The sequence below is a fragment of the Protopterus annectens genome, chromosome 1.part1 (genome assembly GCF_019279795.1).
Source record: "Protopterus annectens isolate FY-2018-M chromosome 1.part1, PAN1.0, whole genome shotgun sequence".
In the NCBI taxonomy this organism is placed as follows: domain Eukaryota; kingdom Metazoa; phylum Chordata; order Ceratodontiformes; family Protopteridae; genus Protopterus; species Protopterus annectens.
The window spans coordinates 1,682,756,420-1,682,781,646 of NC_056726.1; the positions used below are offsets into that span (position 1 = coordinate 1,682,756,420).

Here is a 25,227-nt window from a genome sequence, read left to right on the forward strand (position 1 = left end):
GTGCTGTGCTTTGGGCAAAACTATGACTTTGTACTGTATCAAGAGCATAACTAGAGTTATTTGAAGTATCACAAAGTGAGTAATAGTGTGTAAAAGTGCTTACTGTATGTGCTTATTACTGTGCATGTATTTTGAAGAGTTTATTGTGTGCAAAGTGCAACTATTTTGTGTAATACAGTCAGTAAAAACACAAAAGTTACCTGTGTTGGGTGTGTCTATTCGCAAGGTGTCACCATTACAGAGTGCTTCTCGTACTGTAGAGAGTTGCCAAGCAAGGCACCGCCATTTTGGTGACATTTCAGTGTGCTGTATGCAGTTATTTGTGAAGTGCTATTGCTTTGAAAAGTTGCTGTTATTCATAAAGTGCAATTACCTTGAAAAATTACTGAGTTTAAGGCAACAGATGTTCGATTTATTTGCATTGTGCAGTTACTTGACATGTATCTTAAGAGGTACTTTTTACATAATATGACATTACAAGAGTATTACAGTGATCATGAGTTATTCAGTCACATCGTAAAGTTCTCGAATGTTTATTAAAATGATGGTAAATTACTTTAGCAGATGATGATAAATGACTTCAGCATTTTTGCACTTACCACAACATTACAAAAGTACCAAATTGCCCGAAAAGTTCATTTTGTAAAGTCCAGTTATTCGAAAGTACTACAAGTTTGTTTATTTGCATAATTTCGAAGACCTCAACAAAGATATAAGTTCATAGGTAGGTACAATGCTATCAGCCCTTTAGTGCCTATATAAGACTAGCCATAAAGATTCCCTAGCTTTCGCCACCCCCAAAAAATTATTTTCCTGTGCCCCTGTCGAGCAGAGCCACAGAAGTGATCCCCAGGGTGACTTTCCTACTTTCCATTCAATCATCAAGATTTTCCTTAAAGAGGGCTAATGAGGTGCCCTGCTTGACATGAATGGGCAATCTGTTCCAGAGTATGGGTAGTATCTGGGACAGGAACCTATCCCTCCATCATGTTTTGTTTATCGTGGTGACAAGGTTTAGGTCCCCAGAACATGTGGCTCAGAGGGATTGGGATTTCTTTAAGTGTAGCATGTCCAACAACTCTGGGTTTGACATGGCTTTGTATGTTAGGCAGCGATCACCTCTGAGTAGGTGATATGCGATGGAGTAGAGCTGGAGTTTTTTTGAGACGGTCTGCATAGGACATCTGTTTGAGGCTGGTGATCCTCTTTGTGAGGTATTTCTGCGGCCTTTCCAGTTGCTGTAAATGTCTTGTGAAATACATACCAAACAGGGTGTTGTACTCTATGACAGGTCTAATGAGGGATGAGTAGAGAGAGGAACAATGACCTCCTTTTTTCCTGGATGAGAAACCTTTTGTGATGAGGTGAGCCACGCAGAAGAATTTCCTGACTACTGTGGTGATGTGGTTATCAAAGGAGTGACTACTGTCCACCTGTGTCCCCAGGTCTCTTATCACACTTTCGGTGTTAAGAGGACTACCACCTATGTGGTAGTGCATGGGCACAGGGTTTTTCCCAAAGGGAATGACTATGAATTTTTTGGTGTTGAGCTTGAGGCCATGGCTTTGACACCAGGCATCTGTCTCAGTGAGACCCTTTTGTAGAATGTCCACATCATTTGGGGATTCAGTGATGGCTCCTAGTTTGCAGTTGTCTGCGAACTTTGTTAGCCACAGACCCTCTGTGTTGGCTTGAACTTCAGAGAAACAGATGCCAAAAAGGAGTGGACCCAGGACTGAACCATGTGGTACTCCGCTTGTCACTGGTCTGGAGTCAGATTTAGAGTCGGGTACTTTCACGGTGTGGGTTCTGTCAGTGAGCCAGTTGGCAACTCACCATGTGACATAGGGATTTATGCCCAGTTGAGTGAGTTTATCTATGATTCCAGAGTGGGGGATGGTGTTGAATGCCTTGGCGAGGTCTAGATAGACTGTATGAACCACCCTACCCTCGTCCACAGTTCTGGTGACTGCTTCAAAGAAGTCAATCAGGTTTATGAGACATGATCTACCTTTCATAAACCCAAACTGGGTAGGGTCCAGAATTTGAAGGTTACCTATGTCTTTGTTTGTAAGTTCCATGATGATACGTTCCATGGCCTTGCAGATCAGGCTCCTCAGGCTAATGGGGCGGTAGTTCCCGGGGTCCATGGTGGATGCCTCCTTGTGGAGTGGAATAACTATAGCTGTGCGCCATTCAGTAAGTACAAAGCCTGAAGTGAGGCTATGACTGAACATGGTACTTAGGTGGGGTGCCAGTTCGTTTTGTGGTTCATGCAGAACACAGTCCGAGATGTTGTCTATGCCCATGGATGCTGTATTCCTAGCTTTGGAGAGTGTAGTTTTATCTGTGCAGCCGTGATTACTGGGACTTGGCATTCTTCCAGTATTGAGATGGGCCCTTTAGGGGGTGAGAGGGAATGAAGTTAGCATGGAACCTATCTGCAAGGATGTTGGCAATATCAGTTGGGTCTGTATATTTAGTACCATTGTGCTATAACTCAGAACTGATCTGAGTGTCACCATTGAAATTCTTGACATAACTATAGAATGCCTTGTGGTTGTCTTTAGAATCTGTGGTGATTTTGTTTTCATATCTAGCTTTGGAGGATTTTATGAGGGATCTCAGCTTCTTACTGTGGCTGACAAGGGAATTTTTCCAATTTTGGGGTTTTACTCTTTTCTGCAACAGTTTCTTTCTTCTGTTATAGTTTGTTTATGGCAGGGGACCACCAGATTGTCTTCCTTTTTCTGGAGGAGAGTGTCTTGGTTCTATTTGGGATGGCATGGTCTATGCACTTGTGTTAGATTCAGCAGTCGTACTTCTACTTTCCATCTGCGTGGGTGTTGTGAAGTTTGCCACTTCTGTCTTGAGAAGGATGAAGTTGGCTTTGGAGAAATTTTTTATGGTGGTTACCTTAACGGGGGGGGGGGGGGGGTGGGATGTGGATGTCTAGGTTGATTAGCTTATGGTCAGATCTGACCAATGAGGAGCTGACCTCTGGTGTGGAGCATCGGTTACCCATGTTGGTAATGACCAGGTCCAGGATACTGGTGCCCCTGGTGGGGGTATGGATAAGTTGATACAAGGCACTGGAATTTATGACTTCCAAAAATCGTTGAGCAAATATGTTGGTACATGAGTAGTTTTCCCAGTTAATGGTGGGGTAGTTGAAGTCACCCAGTATTAGGGTATTTGGTTGTACCTTAATATTTTCCAGTATGTTAAGAAAAGAGGAGTGGGAATCATGGGGCATGGTGGGGGATCTGTAGCAAGCTACAATTTGGATTGCAGTCTTGCCTAGTGTTAGTTGCACCTGGAGAATCTCAGATGCATTATGTTGGGCAACTGGCCTGGAGGTGTGGATATCCTTGGTGAATATGGACATGCCTCCACCTTTAGTGTTACGGTCCAGGTTAGGTGGCCAAAAGCTGTGGCATGAATTGTAGCCTGATATTGCAGGGGTGCTCTCTAGAGCCTTGAACCAGGTTCCTGTCACTGCACAGATGTCGATGTTCTCCATTTTAAGGAGTGCCTCAAGTGAGTGCATTTTGAGGTTTAGACTTCTAGCATTGAGTAGCATTACCCTCAGATTTTGCTTGCTTGTATCTGTTACGGTGGTAATTTTGTCATTTGCACCCTGCCTAAAAAAGGCACTATAAGGGTACAAAGGCATTAGACAATTACTGGGATTAGTTTCTAGCATGTGTGTATGTTTCTGCTTATTTGCAAACTCCTTCGCTGGTATGTGTTAATATGGCAGATGGATTTCAAAAACCCCTACCACTTGTATTTGATCAGAATATTGCAGAGAACTGGAGAATATTTGAGGAAGTGTATGATATTTTTATACAAGCAGCTTATGCAGATAGAGATGCATGCACAAGGGCATTCATTTTGCTAAACCTAGCAGGGTTAGAGGCCATAGAAAGGGAGCATTCATTTCTGTATGCACCAGCAGTATATGAAGGAGAAGGTGCAGACTGCCATATTGTTGTACAAGCTGAATCAAGGGAAGGCCTCGAGTGTTTGAAGTGCAAGTTCAGAGAAATGTGTAACCCCCAGATGAATATTACATTAGACAGGCATTTGCTTTACACAAGGGAGCTCACACACAAAAATGTTGCATGGTCATAGTTGGAACAGCATCAGAAGGCATTTGAAGCCCTCAAGCAGAAAATTGCCACCCCACCTACATTAAGAACTATGATGTGAACAAACCAGTTACTCTTTCTTGTGATGCTTCAAAATTTGGTCTAGGTACAGTTATACTTCAAGAGGGCAGACCAGTAGTCTATGCATCTAGAACACTAACCCAAACTGAGATGCAGTATGCACAAGTTGAGAAAGACTTTTTGGCAATAATATTTGCATATTCCAAGTTTCATGATTATAATATTTATGGTCGAGCTATTCAGATTGAAACTGATCATCAACCTCTAGTTACTATTCTAAAGAAGCCTATGCATTCAGCTCCAGTGAGATTACAAAGAATGAAGATCAAACTGCAAAAGTACAATTTCAAAATGGTCTACACTAAAGGCAAATTACTCTATCTGGTTGAGAAAGACTTTTTGGCAATAATATTTGCATATTCCAAGTTTCATGATTATAATATTTATGGTCGAGCTATTCAGATTGAAACTGATCATCAACCTCTAGTTACTATTCTAAAGAAGCCTATGCATTCAGCTCCAGTGAGATTACAAAGAATGAAGATCAAACTGCAAAAGTACAATTTCAAAATGGTCTACACTAAAGGCAAATTACTCTATCTGGCTGATACCTTATGAGATTGCTAATAATTACAGCAGAACAGCTTAATGCAGAGACTTTTGACTTTGATGTGATGTCAGAGTAATTTTTCCACCACTAGACTTGATGAATCAATAGATCATACTCAGATTGATCCAGTTTTGCAGAAGCTCAATCACTATATTAATGTCAGATGGCCATCAAGGCAATTTAGTGTATCACCTGAAGTGCATATGTATTTTCCTTACAGAGATGAATTGTTGATGGAAGATGGCATTATTTTCAAGGTCCTAAAATTGTTGTTCCTGCTTCCTTACAACAAGAATATATCCAGATTTTGTATCGTAGTCACCCAGGGTCCACATCCACTAAGAGAAGAGCAAGAGAATTAGTATTTTGGCCTTCATTGCCAAAAGACATTGATAGTGTTCTTTCTTCTCGTTCAGTATGCAATAGTACTAGATCACATTTGCAAAGAGAACCACTTCAGCTAAGTCCAGTTCCTGAACTACCTTGATCTACTGCAGCAACTGATATCTTTGAGTGGAGCAATCAACACTACTTAGTTCTGGTAGACTCATATTTGAATTGGTTTGAGATTGATCTACTACCTAACCTAACCACAGCTGCTGTTATTACTAAGTTAAAATGTCATTTCTCAGTTCATGGTAGTTCACACAAACTTTTTTCTGACAATGGTACTCAATTTACTAGCCAGCTGTTTCAGAAATTTGCAAAAGAATGGGACTTTGTACATGTTACTAGCAGTCCTGAATATTCTCAGTCCAATGGTCTAGCTGAACATGCAGTGCAGAGTGCAAAGCAATTACTTAAAGGTCAAAGCATGACAATACTGATGTATTCTTGAATTAGCTTAATCTCAGAAACATACCCCATGATGATATTCTTGGCTCACCTGCTCAAAGACTACTTTCCAGGCAAACTAGAACTATGCTACCTATTTCTTCAAGTTTGTTGCAGCGTACACCTAAGAACAACAAAACCATCAAGGCTCAATTGTTTAATAAATGTAATATCCAGAAAACTAGTTAGGACAGATCGAGCAGATTACTTCGCCCATTGAGGGAAGGAGAGATGGTACGAATCCAGACACAAAAGGGTTTGATCGAATAGGACAGATTACAGGCATCTGTGTCAAGCCAAGCTCTTACTTGGTAAATTCAGAGGGTGTGGAGTATAGCAGGAATTGCAAACATCTTCTTCGTATGTCAGAATCATCATCATCACTGCAATAACAACATTGTTTCTGTGATGTGGACTCTAAATCAAAGAGTGAGTCATACACAGTTTCCAGACCAGAATGTGTTCAAAATTCTGATTCCATTCTACAAAGTGATTCAAACATTCCACATTGTTCCAGTTGCTAAATCTAATTTCCAGTTTTATATCACACGATATGGATGAGTATCTAAACCCACTGTGAAATACGCAGCAACGTGGACTTGATTGTACATCCATATGTATTTACTACTGTATAATGCAGGACTAAGGATTACCTGTGATTTCTGCACGCCAAATAGTCTCATAACAATTGCATGATCTATTTCTCAAAAGAGGGAAGATATAGATCATAGTTTAAAGTATGTGCTATATCTTTAAGAAGCATGTGAGGCTGTATGTTGTTGTTCTTCTTCTTTCGTCTTTTCACGGTTAGGGGTCGCCACAGCAGAACTAATGATTGGCATGTGAGGCTGTATGTGCACTTATAAATCCCAGACATGTGCAATCCCTAGTGCCATCTTGAAGGAGCAGCCAGAGAGTGAGCATGCATAATCACAGTTGTTAGTTTGTTTATAAGTTACCTAAGTTAGTGTCAATAAGCCTTTATAGTGATGTGTTTGTATAAAATAAAATAAAGCTGATTGAACAGAACATATGAAGACTTTTTTGTATCCTAAACACAAAAGCCAGTAAAACCATAACAGGCACCCAAAGAGGCAGAAGGTAATAATAAAACACGAGCCTGTAGGTGTAAGCAGCAGCAGGTTTAATCACATAAACGCCACACAATACAAAGCGTTTTCGTCCACCAGACTTCTTCAGATGTAAAATGAATGAATGAAGGCTGTGCCTGCTTATATACCCCTCCCAATTTAATTAATAAACATGAAAGCAACAGCCTGTGATCACAGATGTGGAGGGGGGGGTGCTACTGTAAATGGCATTCAGTTGGACTTCTAAGACATCTGCCAATTTAGTACCTTCATGGTCCTTTCTAATTAAAAATTACTCAGATAATCTGGGCTTTATTTTTAAACTTGGACCTATAGTTCTGAATCTGCAGACATTGAAAAGGGGAACAAGTGCCCTTAAAAAGTAGGTACATCTGGCAAAAAAAAATCTGGAAATCTAATTAGCTTAAAATTTGAATACCAAATAGCACATAACTCTTCCAGCTTTCAACAGGAATGAGGGCTACTGCTCAGAAACATGTTTAAAAAACAAAGGCTGACAACAATTGAAACATATAAGCACATTATCAAAGAAACAGTGTAAAAAGTGTAGACTTTAATGACCTGCAGTGCAAAATTTTACAATATAAGAATGTGTTTTTCTTCTGATTAAGGGACATGTAAGGTGTGTGTCCTCTTTCTTTAAATTATTGGTGGTACTAGTATGTTAGTCATACTATGTGTTTTTCTTGTACTAGACAGCTTCAAAAAATATGCCTGATGTGGGGGATTCAGAAAATTGTGTGAAGGTGCAAATCAAGCCTGAAAATAGGAACATAACTCCAAAAATAGATATATCATATGTAGTGGTAAATCAGTCCTGAAAATGCAAACATTCCTCCAAAACAGTAAATTGAGAGGTCAACCTAGATCACTGATATCACAAGTAGTAAAATGACTGCCACAACAGAGGCATTGCAGTTAACCTCTTTACATATTTGATAATAAATTGCTATCTTAAACATGAAGATATCACAGAGAAGTTGGTAACTCCCTGTATTTAACCAATATTTATTTTTGAAGGTTAACAACCATTCAAATGAAATGCCAAAGTAAAAAATATGTACATATGAATCAAGGTATCTGATTTGCATGCGACTTCAAAGCTACATTTTTCATATCATTACTGGCATGGTACCTTTCCTTCATTGCTGTTAGAGCTGGAGTTTCTATTAGGATCACAGCATCACTGCCACTTGAGCCTGTTTCTCCCTGCAATAAAATAAAAGAAGATGATCAAAAGAAGGAGCGGTAATTGAGATATGTAATCATACAGACTACAAAAATGGCAACACTTTCTGAGATCTCATGCAGTCTGTGGCATTTCATAGGCTATACACAGTAACAGTCTTCCTCTTTTCAGTTGTAAAAGGAGCTTAAAAACACTCTTCCTGGATACAAATGGTGATGCTGCTAGTGTTTTTTTAATGCTTCCCAAAGAAAGAATAATATGGTTCTACTAATTTTCAGAAAGCAGGACCTGCGATGGTGGTGCTGCGGTAGTGTTGTTGCCTCACAGTAAGACGCTGTCTGGTTCGATTCTCAGCTAGAGCGACTTCTGCATGGAGACATGCGTGAATGGGCGTACCTTCATTGAAGGTTGTGCATCAGGGCTGGTAACTCAGCACGTAAAAATCAACTACCAATCATTAGCGGACTGGAGTTCCGCTGTGGCGACCCCTAACCGGGAAAAGCCGAAAGACACAACAACATGCATTAAACAGGAAAACCAAAAGCAAACACACATACAGAAAAAAAGGGAAACTATAACAAACACAGAAACAAAACTGCAGCTAAGATGAACAAAGTATCTTATATTGAAAAATATATTTTTCATGAATTAATGGAATACTGTATAGCACATACTGGGGTCTGAATGGAGAGAGGATAAGTCAGCAAGCAAAAGAATTGAATTCATCAATTCTTGGTGAGTACTTTCACGAGGTGGACCCTGTTTTTCACAAAACCTCACTAAGACAACACTTATATATAGACTGTGTTTTATATAACATATATCATAGACAGAAGTAGGTTAAAAAAATAAAAAAGTTAGAAGTTTGATAAAACAAATGAGCACAGTAATTAGGACTGTTCATAGGGATTTATACAATATAACAGAAGAAATAGGATATATTATTGTGCAGCTAAATTAAAAACAGATAAAGTCCTACTACAAAAACACAGGGTAGTAAGGGAAAGGAAGGGAAGAAATTGAATGCCATCATGGAAGTATCAAACAGAGGAAACTATAAAGCATTTAAGACAAGAAATATCACTGTTAAAAAAGTATAGAAGAGGGAACAGATCAACAAAAATAAAGATAGAAGTGATGACAGCAATGTACAGTATCAGAACTGATCAGGAGATATTGTACACTATTGCAAACAATAAACAAAAAATAGCAGCACAGGCAGAAAAACTTAGAAGATATGCAGATAAATATAAAGAAAAAGTACGAAATAAGAACTGTATTGATGACCCAAAAAGTTTTATATAGAATTGGGAAACAAGGCAAAAAGAACTGAAACACCACCAAAAAAGATGAAATAGATACATTTTGGAGAAATATCTATGAAGACCTTGTGGAACATAACAAAGATGCTAAATGGATAATAGCAAAAGAAAGAAAAAGAAGTTCAAATATACAGTATATGAAATGGGATGAAGTAACAGCCAGAGAGAGATTGAATCAAAGTTAAGAAAAGTTCCTAACTGGAAAACCCCAGGCCCAGATGTAGTACCTAATTTCTGACTAAAAGTATTAATATCTTTACATGAAGATTTAGCCAAGAGTAAGAACTATTTATATGCATACCCTGAACAGACACCAGCCTGCTTAACAACAGGAAAAACAATACTCCTATTTAAGACTGAACCTGCAAGCTATCCTAAAAACTATCGACCAATGACTTGCCTTCTGACGACATATACACAATACGCTGGAATTGACGCCAACAGAGTTTATATTCATTTAGAAGAAAACTCATGGCAATAGAACAAATGGGTAGCAAAAGGAAGTCATATGGAACAAAAGATCATTTGTTGTTAACTAAAGTCAGAATGGAGAACTGTAAAAAGGGGAAGAATCAAAGTATGGCATGGATAGACTACAAAAAAAACATTTGATAGTATCCCACATTCACGGATAAAAGAGTTCTTAAAAATGTGTAAGATACTCCCTACACTGATTGATTACATTACAATGATCATGAAACAGTGGTAGACCACTTTGCAACTAAGCCATGATAAAGGGCAAATTATTATTCCGGGGATAAAAATTCAAAGAGGAATATTTCAGGGTGACTGTTACTGCTGCTCTTTTGTCTTGCCCTTAACCCATTAAGCTGTCTACTTACCAGGTTAGGTCATGGCTACATTTGGCTCCCACAAAACAACAAAGTGTAAAGACTTCTCATCTTCTTTTTGTAGATGATTTAAAACTGTACAGTTCATCAGAAGAGGAACTGAAAACACAACTGCAAGTGGTCAAAACTTTTTTCATATGATATAAGACTGTAATTTTTTTTTTTAAATGTGAAAGAGCAACCTTTAAAGCTGTAAAGCTGCAGTACCAAGAAAACATCAGTTTGGGACAGGAATGTGAAAGAACTTGAGCAAGAGGAAATATATAAATATCTGGGAATTGATGAAGTATCAGCAATAAAACATGAACAAATGCAAATGAAACTTGGTAAGGAATATTTTAGATGACTAAAATTAATACTGAAAATAGTGCTGACATCTAGGAACAAAGTCCACGCTATAAGCCAATTTGCTCTTCCTGTCCTAAGTTACAGTTCTGGAGTGACTGACTGGCCACAAAAGGTCTTGGATCGGTTGGACAGAAAAACAAGGAGGATGTTTCAGTGTATACCAAGACATACCAAGGCTATAAACTCCCCGTTCTGAAGGAGCTATGGGCCTCCTCAAAATTGATTACATGTATAGCTCTGCAATTGTGGTACTACATACATATCTGTTGACCTCACAAGACCCAAACATAGTGAAAGTTTTGAAACATGAGGAGAATAAGCCTAAGATGACATCCCTGCTTAGCTTAACAGAAGCATATCGGTGTCAAGTGGGAATGGAAATCAAACCAGAAGCAGATAAAAATGAGGCAGCAACTGAATGTGCCAAAAAAAGCAAAAGAAAGAATATAAGGTAAACGATCAGATCAGTAGGTGGAAAATACAATTGCAAGTATAGAAAACTCTTGGAACAACCTCATGTTGATCAGGATCAAACACAAGAGTGGTTAAGGAGAGGTGAATTTGAACCAAAAGACAAAAGGCTAACATTGGCTCCCCAAGACAGTGGACTACGTACACGTTGGTGTCCATTGAACATGTGGGAGAAACAGATAAATGTAAGTTTTGTAAAACAGAATTGGAAACCGTCGTAAATCTTGTTGCTGGTTGTGATATACCAATGGCAGAAGGACTGTATACTGAAAGGCATAAAAATGTGGCAAGACTGTTGCATTGGGGATTGTGCAAACATTATAATATTGAAGTAGCTGAAAAACACTGGCAACATCAGCCATAAAGCATTATAGATAACAAAGTTTACATCACAAAGGATTACACATTACCAACAGCTCAAAAAATAGATGCGAGAAAACCAGATATAGTAGTCCATGAAAAGAAGACAAAAGTGGCATTGATCACTGAAATTGTTACACCCAGTGACTACAGTGTCTTATGTACAGAGAGACACAAAGTCATAAAATACCAGGATTTGCAAGCAACGTGGAAGAAGGCTACACAGACAGTTCGAATAGTAGTAGGAGCAAAAGGTTTTGTAAAAATAATTTACAATCATACTTAGATATGTAACTGATACATGTAACTCTGTATGAATTGCAGAAGGAGTCACTACTGGGCACATTAAGGGTGCTGCAAAGAGCACTTCTGGCTAACATCAAATACTGAAACAATACTTATTTAATGAACTTGAATCATACTTTGACTTAAGAATGGGGTCCATTCCTATCATGGTATTAGAAACCCCAAAGACTTGGAGAAATTAAAGAGAGAGAGACAAAGAGGAACAATCAGAATAACAATAATTATTGTTTCATGGTGCACCAATAGCCGCAAAACTAGCAAGTAAAACTTCTACAGATGTAGTTCTGATTTTTTCATAATAAGTTATTAATTACTTGGTGATAGCTAAAATATTCAGTGGAATGGATCATCTTTACAAAGTTAATGACATTATCAACAGAGTTCAATTCAGGAAGCTGCCTGGGCACTGCAATGAAAAATATTCTGCAAGAGTCAGAGTGCAATGTGGTTTAACTTTCACTAGAGTATTAGAACTGTCATTAGCTTATAGGAATCACTGCCAGACTACCACTAAAATTTCTAAAGGAATATAAGGTTTAGTACGATTTGCAAAAACTAACTGAAGTTGGAACTGACCACCTTGTTAGTTTTAAAAATGCTACAGATGTAACAAACAGGGACATTCTCATATTTATGCCATTTTAAAAATACAGTACAAGTGAAAAACAGAGTAATGCTTTTTAGCATTGTGCTACAGTCAGCAAAGATTCACAAAAGGAAGGACATGTCAAGGTAGGCTCCCACTAGAAATCAGGACCCTTACACATCCTAAACAATTTAAGACAGCCACCAAAGAGCACTTTTAAAGTCAAAGGTCCTGCCACTGCACACTCCCTCTTTAAACATCCCCTACTTCCCATAACTTAATCTACTTTCTGCCCTTAACTCACTCTTCTCACTAGCTCTCTCTAATCTTCCTTGACTACTCTTTCTACTGTCTTCTAAAACCTATTAAGCAAATTGCCTCAGAGAAACTTTCTATTCTAATTGTCTTTCCTTCATGCAACTACATTATGGTAAAACTGAGTTTTTGTAACCACTTACCCCAAAAACTATATTCATCTTAATGACATATTATTTCTTTTTATACCTCTTGAAAGAGCTTTGCTATACTCCTGATTAGTGAAACTGTATAACACTGTATTGCTACTTAATGACTTGTAATAACCCTGTAACATTGCTGTTTAATGTTAATTTATAATGAAAATTACATAATATGTTGGAGCTTTTCTCCCCGGGCCTCTGCCGAAAAAGGGCTCTTTACCTCAGTCGGACAAACCAGGTCAACAAATGTAAAATAAATAAAATAATAAATAATAGAACTCTTTGGATAACCATGATCTTACAAAGACTATAACACTGAACAGAAATTCAGCAAATTAGAAGGGACAGCCGCTGTGGTGCAGCAGTTAGCATTGTTGCCTCACAGCAAGAGGTTCTCCCGTTCAATTCTTGGCTGGAGCACCTTCTGTGTGGAGTCTGCATGTCCTCCCCATGGTCGAGTGATGCTAAAGACATGCAGGTAGGTGCGAGCGTGAATGAGTGTGCCTTCGTTGAAGATTGGGTGTCGGGGCTGGCAACTCGGCACCATAAAAATCCATTGCCAATCATGAGCGGACCAGAGTTCCGCTGTGGCGACCCCTAACTGGGAAAAGCTGAAAGACTTATAGAAAGACTATGACTGGGCTCCCACTGTAGTAGTAGTACAGATAAAATGCTGACGAGTCAAAAGGTCAAAGAAGGCCACAATGAATGCAGTCCATATGGATTAAAGGTAAGCAAGGAAGACAGAAGCACACCAATCAGTACTGATGGTGGTTCTTTTCACTGTCTTTAGAAGTGGCACTGCAGAATGTCTGGAAGGAAATAGCTGACTGCTGATGGCACAAAGTTGTGTGAAAAAGTTTACTCACAAAAAGATGCAGAAAGAATGAGGAGACTTGTCAAGACTGGAAGACTTGCTTCTGGCGTGGTGACTTAAAGTCAGTTCAAAAAATTAAAAGTAATGTATTTGAAAAAACAAAACTCCAGGAAATCAGTACAAACTTGGAGGTAAAAAATAGCAGCAGCAATGAATGAGGAAAGAGTCAAAGGATTAGACACATATGATGTTTCTAAGGACCCTAAACATGTAGCATTAGAGGCAGACTCTGAGCAAGAACTTCAGCAAATGATAAGGGAATGGAATGCACGGGATGAAAATGGGTATAGTTAAGAAAGTTGTAAAGGCAGCAAATGTGGGGAATCAGTAGAAGCTGAGAAGTGAGATTGAAGGGAAAACAGTGGAACAGGTTAACAGCTTTAAGTATCTGGGAGGGGTGGCTGAAGAGAAGGGAAGTCTTAATGAGGAGGTCAAAGCTAGAATCAGAGGGGCTACAGCCAACTGGCACAAATCTCTGACCTCACAAACTTTCCATCTCAGCTCTTCCTGGTTTCCTCCCACTTTTTCTCTCCTCTTAATTCCTACCAGCTTGTGTACCTACTCTCTTTTCTGCATTAATGACAAGTCCCACTCTTTCCCACTCTTCATTTACTGTACATAGAATTGTATCTTAGAATAGTATCTTAGAATTATTTAGACTTTTACTCTGTAATGCTCTGTATACTTTAAATAGCCAAATGTTTTTTTTCCTGTTTACCACTTTCTTTGTTGTACTCATTAATGTTCTCTAATTATGTTTATCTATGAAATGTTCTTAAAATATGTTATGTACTGTATTTTATGTACTGTATTTTAAAATTTGTGATGTTATGGAGGTTTTCACCCTGGGCCTCTGTTGAAAAATGCCTCTTGCACAGTCGGACTTTCCTGGTCAACAAATGTCAAATAAAATAAATAAATAAATTTTCAGGTGTAGTGTATTACAGACGAATGCCAAAAAAGCTGAAAAGTAAGGTTTACAAAATAGAGGGGTAACCACTACATAACATATTATACAGAAACGTGGGCAGTAAAGGCAGAGCAGATGAGGGAGCTATAGGTGATGGAGATGAAGTACCTGAGATGGGTGGCTAAATGCACATTGTATGACAGACATCAGAGCAGAAGCCCAAGTAGCTCCAATTGGAGAGAAGGTCAGAGAAAACAGATTACAGTACTTCAGGTAAATGTGCAGGAAAGCAGAAGACAATCTGGTGAAAAAGATTTTGACAGTCGGGAAGAAGGCAATAGAAAAGAGGGTGCCCAGCAAAGAGATGGATTGATTATGTGAAAGAAGATCTGCAACAGTCAGACATGACTGTTGAAGTAGGTAGGAGAGTGGCACTGAATCAAGGCATAGGTGGCGACAGTTGACACAGCACCCCAATCCCATGTACAAAATTGGAAAAAAGGAGTTGATGATGATGAAGCTTAGTGAACATGTATATTGAACACCAGACAATAACTTCATAAATGTCAAAAAAGAATCTGCTTAACCATTCACATCACAAATAATCTTTCCAAAACAGCCATAACAAAATCAAACACAACTGGCAACTCAATAGTCATTTTCCTGACAGAGCCCATAGCCGGTTCACAAGTAATTACAAGATGATGTGATTTCTTGATATCCTTACATCTGGGAATATGTCAAATCCATATGATATAATAGCCACTCCTCTGCATTTTGAGGATGAGAATAAAAGGGCAGAAAATAGATATTTTAGTTTAGAACAATATTATCGTGAACCTCAGTATAAAGGTGAAATTAGTAGCAGAGCTATCCTGGCCTTGAGAAAAACAATGTTTTGTGGAGGACACATGTATGCTTAACTCGGACACATTTCAAGTAGAAATGGTTGTTAGAAAAATGTCTGTGTTCAAAGAAAGAGACTTCAGTGAAACTAAGAAAAAATCATTAAAAAAGGTTATTTGGTCATTCCTTTTAACACAAAATTTAAATCCAAAGGAGAAAGAATGATTTTCTTGGGGATACTAGTTGAAGAACCCCTTTAAAAAAATGTTTAATAGACAAAATAAAAAACTTGACTCCATCAGAAGCTCAGTCACAAGGCTAAACAGCATTGAAGAATACTAGCAATCAAATAATGAGAGATTTTTCACTGAAACAAGACTATGATGCTGACACAAAACAGTGAATTTCCTCTATTTAGACAAGTAAGATTTCCTGGTAATTTTCCTACTTGCCTGCAGAACACAGATAACCAGGGGTGAAAATAAAGGTTTCTTACAGCACAGTAAAAAGACAGTGTTGCAAGAGTAAAACTGCAGGGATGGATGGAAGTACACTTCCCCTGCTATACAAGGAGACCCTTCCAGAGAGAAATTATACAAAATGGACAGTGCTTTCTAGAGAATGGAGTAAGTATAGCTGTTTGATGATACTCAAAAGGCATCACTGTGGAACTAATTCATAACATTTTGGGTTACTCATCAATGAAATAATGATAATCAGTGCAGTAATTCAACTTCAGCAGTTGCTCATCTGCAAAGACCAACATTAACTTCATCCCCACATCTATAGTGACACGTTGATATAAGCTCCTCATATAAATAATTCTGGCTCATGTCAGACTGATTTCTGTGGAAGAAATACTGATTTATGTGAAAACAGTCACCGTGTACTACACAAATTAACTGCTCCTGAACTATGAGCCAAACCTCTATGGATCTATTTATAGAAATATTCCCAAAATAGAATAACCAAGAGGCTAGTCATAAATGAAAATGTCTAACAGTCAAAAAGTGATACAAGAATGGTAGATGGATATTCTTAATGTTACTATGATGTCTCCCTGTCCCCCCTCTCTCTCAAGTCTATTGTTCAGTACTCTCATACACTGGACAGAATTTCAAACAATTGTGGTGAATCCACAGTAGCAATTACAGAATTCACATCAGCACAACTGTGCCAAGAACTCTCCTATTGCAAAATGACTGTAACTTCAATTGCAATGCTTGGTAAAAGTGTAAACATTAGACCAAGTGAAAGCATCTAAAATTTGTTGCTGAAGCTGATATTGTGCTAGCTGTGTGCACTTAAATGTATTCAAGTAAATTTTATTCAACTACAAGTAGCTAAGTCCTGTACAAAGATAAAAAAAAAAACAATACAAGTTGACAAATTAAAAGTTATGTACTTACCGTAACTAGGCATCTGTGTTGTCCATTTTCATTCTTCTCAAACCATGGGTTTAGATTTGATCCTTAGATCCGGCTCGGTTGCATACTCCAGACTTCGAATCTGGCTCTTGAGCTCCTCCTTCTACCCACAATGCCCTATTCCATCCCCATTACCTCAGACTGAGTTTTTTGCCACAGCCACCTATAGCTAAACAGAGACAGGAAAAGCTGACAGAGAAAGAAAGGGCGCAGACCCAGGAGTCTAGGTTCCAAAACACAGTCCCATAGGTCTCTCCAGAAAAAGAAGGGTGAGGAATGGATGGGAGGGAAGTTGAGGATGAATGAAAATGCACAACACATAAGCCCAGTTATGGTAAGTACATAACTTTTAAATCTAATGTTGTCCCTTTCATTTTTCCTCAACCCATGGGACATAGTCCCCAGCTATGTTGATCTTGGGTGGCCCTCATGGAAGAATATTCCGAAGTACCACTGAACCAAAGGCAGCTCTGTTTTTGGATCTGCAATGAGTAACAAAACTATGAACATTGAACCATGTAACTGTTGCACAAATCTCATCAATAGATGTTCTAAACCAAAAAGCAGATGAAGCAGTCATAGATCTGGTTGAATGAGCCTTAGGAGGTTTGGGTAAGGCCATGCCTTGTTGAAAATAATTTCAAGAAATACAGTCTGTAATCCATTTTGCTAAAGTGATCTTAGAAATTGGTAAACCTAGTCATTTTGGTGAAAAGGAAACAAACAGTTGATCTGATTTTCTGGTTAGCACATCTCCAGACTAACTTTTACACACCTGCCTTGTACTGTCCTTATGCACTTTCTCTCTCTTGGCCTCTTATAGCCTTGGCAATCTGGTTTCTACCCTCGTTTGACTGATTTTTTGCTCTTACTACATAAACATATACACACAGATATATATATATATATATATATATATATATATATATATATATATATATGTATGTGTGTGTGTGTGTGTATTTTATATATATATATATATATATATATATATATATATATATATATATATATATATATAAAAATAATCGTAAGGGGTTTTTGAGTAGACCCTTGAGTTCAGATATCCTCTTAGCAGAAGTAATGGCTACTAAAAATACTGTTCCCCATGAAAGGAATTTTAAGTCAGTGTTAGCTGAAGGTTCAAAAGGTTTCTGAGTTAGACCTTGTAGCACAAGTATGAGACCCCAGGAGGGTGAAGGATCCTTTATAGGTGGTCTGAGAAAAAAATACCCTTCAGAAACCCTTTGCATAATTTGAATTGAGCCAAGGAATAATTTCTGTCTCCTGTGTAGAAATTAGAAATAGCTGCTAATTGTAGTTTAATGGTAAAGAAACTAGCCCTTCTTTAAAAAGGATAGCTACAAATTCAAGTACTGCAGTGCCCAAAGGGAGAATCTTTTCCACTTGCTCTTACAAACTTTCTTAGTAAACTCTTTTTGTGAAACTAAGACAATGGTATGTATGGGAGAAAAAAAGCTTGGGCTGTCTAACCATTACTGGAGGTGCAGAAATCATGCAGTTAGGTTGAGGGCCTGGATATTGGGGTGTTGGATCCCTGATGGGTGAGAGAGGAGATTCGGAGTTGGCTCAGGTATCCATGAAGGATAATGAAGGTGAGACCATAGGAAGGGGAACCATACCTGTCAAGGCCAGAAGGGGGCGATGAGGATGACTGAGGACTGAGCTCTTCAGCCAACTTTGTTTCTTCAGAAATTTTGGAATCAAGGGAAGAGGGGGATAAGCATAAAGGAGACTGGGAGTCCAAGCGTGGACTACAGCATCTCTCTGTGACTCCTCCTGAGGGGGGGGGGGTTAGAGCGAAGTACCCACTGCACTTGTTATGGGGAGATGCAAAAAGGTCACAGCAAGGTTGGCCCCAATGATGAAAGCTCCCTTCCACCACTGATTGGTTGAGAGACCACTTGTGAGGCATCAAGATGGATCTGCTTTGTTTGTCCACTAACATGTTGGCTTTCCCCAGGTTGTTTGTTTTAACTAGAAAGCAGTCTGATGAGATCACCCATTCCCACACTCTCATGACCTCTGTGCAGAGGGGATAAGATCAAGATCCTCCTTGTTTGTTCATGTACCAGGCAACTAACATGTCAGTCTGAAATGCAATAGTCCCCACAGGGAGAGGCATCTTGAAAAGCCTGCAATGCAAGTAGGACTGTGTCATCTCTAGTACACTGATATGGAGATTGATCTTTTGGGGAGACCACCTGCCTTGGACTGTCCTTTCCAGGAAATCTCCCTCTCATCTCAGCTGGGAAGTGTTTGTGGTCACTGTGGCCAATAATCATCATCATCATCATCATCATCAATCCTCTTTTTCCCCATTTTCTTCATGGGGTCAGGGTATCATGCTAACTGTCGCCATATCTCTTGATTCAATGCCACACTCCTATTTTCTTTGACACTCATGCCCGACTGTCACAGATCTTCTTTCACACAATCCATCAACCTCTTTGCTGGATGTCCTTATTTCCTCTTACCTTCTTCCTGTCTGTGTCAAATCTTCTTCACCAGATTGTCTTCTGCTTTTTTTGCACATGTCCGAACCACAGTAATCTGTTCTCTTTGATATTTTCTGTAATTGGAGCTACTTTGGCTTTGGCTCTTATGTCCTCATTTCTTCATCTGTCCCACAGTGTACATCCACCACACTTCTCAGGCAATTCATCTCCTTCTTCTTCACCTGCTCTGCCTTCACTGCCCATGTTTCTGTACCATACAGTAGAACTGGTCATACCACTGTCTTGTATACCGTACTCTTCAGCTTCTTTGGCATTCTTCTGTCATATACTACACCTAAGACTCTATGCAAATTGGGTGCAGCCCCTCTGATTCTACCTTTGACCTGTTCATTCAGACTTCTCTTCTCCTCAACCACCCCTCCTAGATACTTGAAGCTATTAACCTGTTCCATTATATTCCCTTCTAGCTCATTTCTCAGCTCCTTCTGATTTTCCCAATTTGCTGCTATTACCACAGTCTTATGTGTCCTTAGTTTCATCCCATGTGCCTTTAGGTTTGCATTCCATTCCCCTATCCTTTGCTGAAGTTCTTGCTCAGAGTCTGCCTGTAATGCCACATCATCTGCATACAGCAACTTTGTTGATTTGTCCCCTCCAACCTGTTTGCTAATATAGTCCATCACCAGTATGAACAGCTGTGGGCTGAACCCTGGTGTACACCCACTATAACTGGGAACCTCTCTGTGAGGACAAACACTGTTCGTACTTGAGTCAATGGGTTCTTGTACATAGCCTGCTCTAATTCTACCAGTATTTCTAGGACTTCGAACTACCGCAGTACTACCCAGATCAGCTTTCTTGGGATCTTGTCATATGTTTTCTCCAAGTCTAGGAATGCCCAGTTGGACTCTTTCCTCATCTGTAGCTTCTTTTCAGCTATCTGTCTCACTGCAAATATCAGGTCAGTTGTGCTGCATCCTGATCTGAACTGTTCATCTTCCATTTTACATCATACTAATCTGCATATCCATGTGTCAATCACCGCCAACAGAACTTTCGTGCAATGTGATAGGAGTTTGATGCCTCTGTACTGCCCACAGTTGTGGATGTCCCCTTTGCTCTTGTACACTAACATGAGTATGCTTATTCTCCAGTCATCTGGGATATGCCTTTCTCTCCACACTGCTATGAATACCCTCAGGAAACATTTCTCTCCAATCTCACCCAGCATCTTTATCATATCTGCTCTGACCTCATCTGAGCCTGCTGCTTTCCCTGATTTCATTTTCCTAAGTGCTGTTCTTACTTCTTCTAGGGTGGGCTCCTCTTCTTCTCTCATCATAGGCTGTTTCTGGGGCAGTACAGCCTCTGTGGGGTTTTCTTCATTCAGAAGCTGCTGGAAATACTCCTTCCATCTGCTTTGATGTCCTGTGGACTGGTGAGCAGGTTGCTGCAGGCATCCCTTATGAAAGGTGTCTGACTGTCTTCTTTATCTTTCTGTCTTTGCCTTGCAACCTGATACAGTTTCTTTTCTGCCACCTACTAAGTCACATTCCAGATATTGATAGAGTGCCACCAATGCCCTACTCTTTGTTATTGCAACTCCTTGCTTAGCTACTTTGTTAGCCAGCCAGTATTCCTTCTTAGCATGGGCAATCTTTTCTATCCCCCACTTTTTTCTGCACCCCTTCTTTCTTTTGATGACTTTCTGGACTTCTGCATTCCACCACCAGCTTTTCTTATGTATGTTATTTTCATACCTGGATCAGACACATATCTGTTCAGTATTCCTCAAACATGCTGTTTTAGGTCACAGCCAATGAGACTGTGGCCAATGGAGTTGGCAAAACAAAAGGGCGGCCTTGATAAATGTCATTCAACTAAATCCACCAGTGAATGTGTCATTTGCAAACTGAAGTTAGCTTGACTGGAAAGGACAGGGGTTAACGTAGAATGGACCACTGAACACCTACAGTCCACTGAAGGGCATGCATTAAGAAATGTTGCTAAGGGAAGTAGTACAATGACAGCTGCCACAGGACCTAGTGCTTGAAGAACTGATCTTGCTGGAGGACATGGATGGGAAATAAGTAGATGAACCTAAGTTTTGATGGTAGATATGCACTGAAGTGTTAGTACAGCTATTTGTGTTTTTGTATCCAGAACTGTACCAATGAACTCCAAGCTCTGGACTGGTGTCAGTTTTGACTTGGCATAATTTATTGTTATCCTCTGTAACTGGCAAATCTGGAGCAAATAGTCCCTGGAATTTAGGAGAAGATGCTTGGTGAGGGCAGTGAGGAGCCAGCTGTCCAGATATGGAAACACTCAGAATTCTTTGAGTCTCAGGTGAGCAGCCACCATTGCCACACTTTTGGTAAACAACCTGGTGGCTGTGGTGAGTCCAAAAGGCAGGGGTCTGAACTGGTAGTGACTGGCTCCCAGCCGAAAGTGTAAATGTTTTCTGGAGTGCCTGACTATTTTGATGTGATAGTATGTATCCTGAAGATCTATCGAGCACATCCAATTGTCCTTGTGAAGAAAAGTTAGGAGGGACTGTACCATGACCATTCAGAACTTTGACTTCTTTACATACTGGTTCAAATTACTTTGATCTAAGATGGCCCAAGGTCCCTTGTTATCTTGGGCACTAAAGAGGCATGAGTATTGGTAAAACCATTAGCTGTTACAAAAATAAAATTAAAGAATGGGACTCAGAGTTACAGCACCTCCAAAATCAAATATTATCTCTTAAATCTAATAAAAACTTAATTGCTACAGATAATAATAAGAAAATAGAAGAAGCAAATAAGAAATACAATGAAATATTATCCCATAAGACTAATTTAGCTATGGAAAAACTGAAATTAAATTCTTATGCTACCTCTCCTAAGCATCTTCATAATCTATCTATGAAAGTTAAGATACAATCAAAAATTAATAACATTTATAGCATCTTTCATGAAGGGAAAAGGAAAAAAGTCTCAGACATAGGGGACATTCTGGAAGCTTTTAATTATCATTATGCAGAGCATCATAAAGATAAGTATAAATGAATTTGAGAAGTTAGAGAATATAGTTCCCAACAAAACAAGAATTCCTGAGGAACTTAAGTTAGATCTACAAAAACATATTTCTCAAAAGGAAATTATAGATGGGATTAAAGGAAGTAAGTCTAATAAAGCACCTGGAATAGATGGCTTAATTATCGAAATTTATAGATTGTTTCTTTCTACTATAATCTCTCTCCTACATAAAACCTTTCTTGAAGTCCAAACATTAGCAAATATTCCTCCTTCTTGGAGATATTCTCTAATTTCCCCTATATTAAAAGAGAATAAGGACCCTAATCATTGCAACTCGTATAGACCAATTTCTTTGTTGAACAATGATTATAAACTATTTATGTCAGTTATGGTCAATAGATTGAAAATACCCATATCTAAAATAATTAATGAAGACCAAACTGGTTTCATAGATAACAGACATACACAGGATAATATTAAAAGAGTATTAACTCTGATAGATTACCTCAATAGAGGAAACCATGAAGCATTGATAATAGGTCTAGATATTCAAAAGGCCTTTGACTCCTTAAATTGGGGGCATTTATTTAAAGTCTTACAGTTATTTGATTCCTCCCTTTTTATAACAATGATAAAGAAATGTTATGAAAATAATCTAGCATATGTCAAATTAGGTCCCTTTACTTCCAAAGCAATCCAAATTACTAGAGGTACTAGACAAGGATGTCCCATGTCCCCTATCCTATTTGCTCTGGCTACAGAAATACTTGCCGTTTTAATATGTAATAACCCAAAGATAAGAGGTATAAATATATATGACCAATATATTTCTAAAATAATGATGTTTGCTGATGATGTCTTACTTACCTTACCCAACTCTAATGAAGTGTTTAAGTGAAGAAGGAACAATAATGTTTGAAGAAATAGTGTATGAAGATGGGTTTTGACCCAAAATGATAAATTAACAAGTACTTGGTTAATGGAATTAGTCCTAAAGAATAATTTTATTTATTTTAATGGAGAATTTTATCAACAAATACAGGGGGTGGCAATGGGGGTGGCCTGCGCCCCTACATATGCTAACTAAATCCTTGCTTTTTGGGAAGACAAATATATAATTAATTCAGAGTTTAAAGACTGTTGGACGATATACAGGAGGTTTCTGGATGATATATTAATTTTCTGGACAGCTGGAAAGGAAAAGTTTTTAGAGTTTATGGAATATATAGGAAATACCACAAACTTCCTGAAATTTACTTACAATATCTCAGAACATAATGTCAAATACCTGGATTTAGAAGTTTATAAAGATGGGCATGAATTAAGAACAAAAATATTTAGAAAGAGTACTTTTTGTAATTCTTATTTACATTTTGAAAGTGCCCATCCATTTCACTGTAAGAGAAATATAGTGAAGGGACAGTTTGTCCGAGGAAGTCGAATGACTAGTTTAGACACAGACTTCAAAATAGAATGTGAACTATTAGAAAAAAATGATTTTAGAGAGAAACTATCCTTTAGCATTTATTTCACAAATAAGACAGGAAGTGGAAAATGGGAGAAAGGACAAATTTTTCCCGATATATAACAAGAAAAATATGAATAATGGATTTGAGAATAGTAATAAAATTTGTGAAGGGGAAGAATTTCAGCAAAGTCCAATAACCAAATAAATTCCCCGGTAGCAGGAAAACTGATAAAGGCAGTCTCACAGTATCACAGTATAGGCAGTCTCACAGTGTAAGAGATTTTCAGCAAACTTTGATATTAGAATATAATGGATTGAATAATGTAGTTAAAAACATATTTTTAAAAGAATGGGAAAGATTTTTGGCCTTAACTGATATAGAAAATTTGGTTAATATACCAAAGAAAGTAATTTTTAAAAATTCACAAAATATAAGATCCATAATAGAGAATAATAACAAGTATAAGATAGACAGAAAGAAAAATAAAATAGGTACATACAAATGTGGGCATTGTACCCAATGTATGTACATTATAAATACTGATAGAATATACCTAGAAAGTAGGGAAAGATATGTAAATAGTAGGGAATATTATAATTGTGAATCTAAGGGTTTAATATATTTGGCTTTTTGTGAAAAATGTGGATCCTTCTACATAGGAAAGACTGAATGGAAATTAAAAAGAAGGATTTATGAGCATGTTTATGAGATTTCAGTAGGAAAAGAAAGTAATGCCTTATTTAAGCACACCAAAGTTTGTCCCAATTATAAATACAAGTTTTTAGTCTTGGAACAGGTAAAATGTGATGTTAGAGGGGGGTTATGGGAAGAAAAATTTGAATTTAGGGAGCTATGGTGGCAGATCACTTTAGAGGCTGATAAACCCCCAGGGTTGAATGATTGTATTTCCATAATATCTCTATTAAAATTGAGATCTGCAAAGTTATGAATGTAATTACATGAGTGGCCATGAGAGGGCACTGTGTATATATATATATATATATATATATATATATATATATATATATATATATATATTCATTTAACATTGAATAGATGTGAATGAAATTATTTATTTATTCATTTATTTATATACAAAAATGTAATCAAACAGAAATATATGAATTTTAAAGGTGTTTTAATAAATTATGTTTTTTATTATATTTATGCTTATATTTAAAATATTGAGTAAGAAATGTTATTTATATAAACTTTTAAACATATGGGTAACATAAAATGACAATGGAGTTTTAATTAATGGTTTAATTAATGGTTGAATTTTATTGGTTGATGAGATTTGTTTGTAATATAAATTAAAGGTTTTAGGATATGCTGGTCATCTGATGAAGTCATTTAATGACGAAAACGCAAGTGATTGTTTGTTTAAGGTGTTTATGGAATACAAGTGTTCTTTGTGGTTCGTGCAATAAAACTGTTAAATTTACTCAAGCTGGTGGTTTGCAGTCGTTCGTCATGAATACTGCTTGTTTGTTTAGTTACAAGTCTTTTTGGGCAGTATTTCCATTTTATTTTTTAAGTCTAATAAAGCACCTGGAATAGATGGCTTAAT

General features: G+C 38.0%; 1 protein-coding gene across 1 annotated transcript in view; it reads right to left on the reverse strand.

The window, feature by feature from the left end:
* Window positions 1-25,227, reverse strand: part of UBXN11 (UBX domain protein 11) — a 1,449,120-nt gene that overhangs the window by 23,232 nt on the left and 1,400,661 nt on the right. The window contains exon 12 of the mRNA XM_044083944.1: window positions 7,867-7,940. Within this exon, the coding sequence (XP_043939879.1) occupies window positions 7,867-7,940 (74 nt within the window). The remainder of the gene's footprint in view (window positions 1-7,866; window positions 7,941-25,227) is intronic.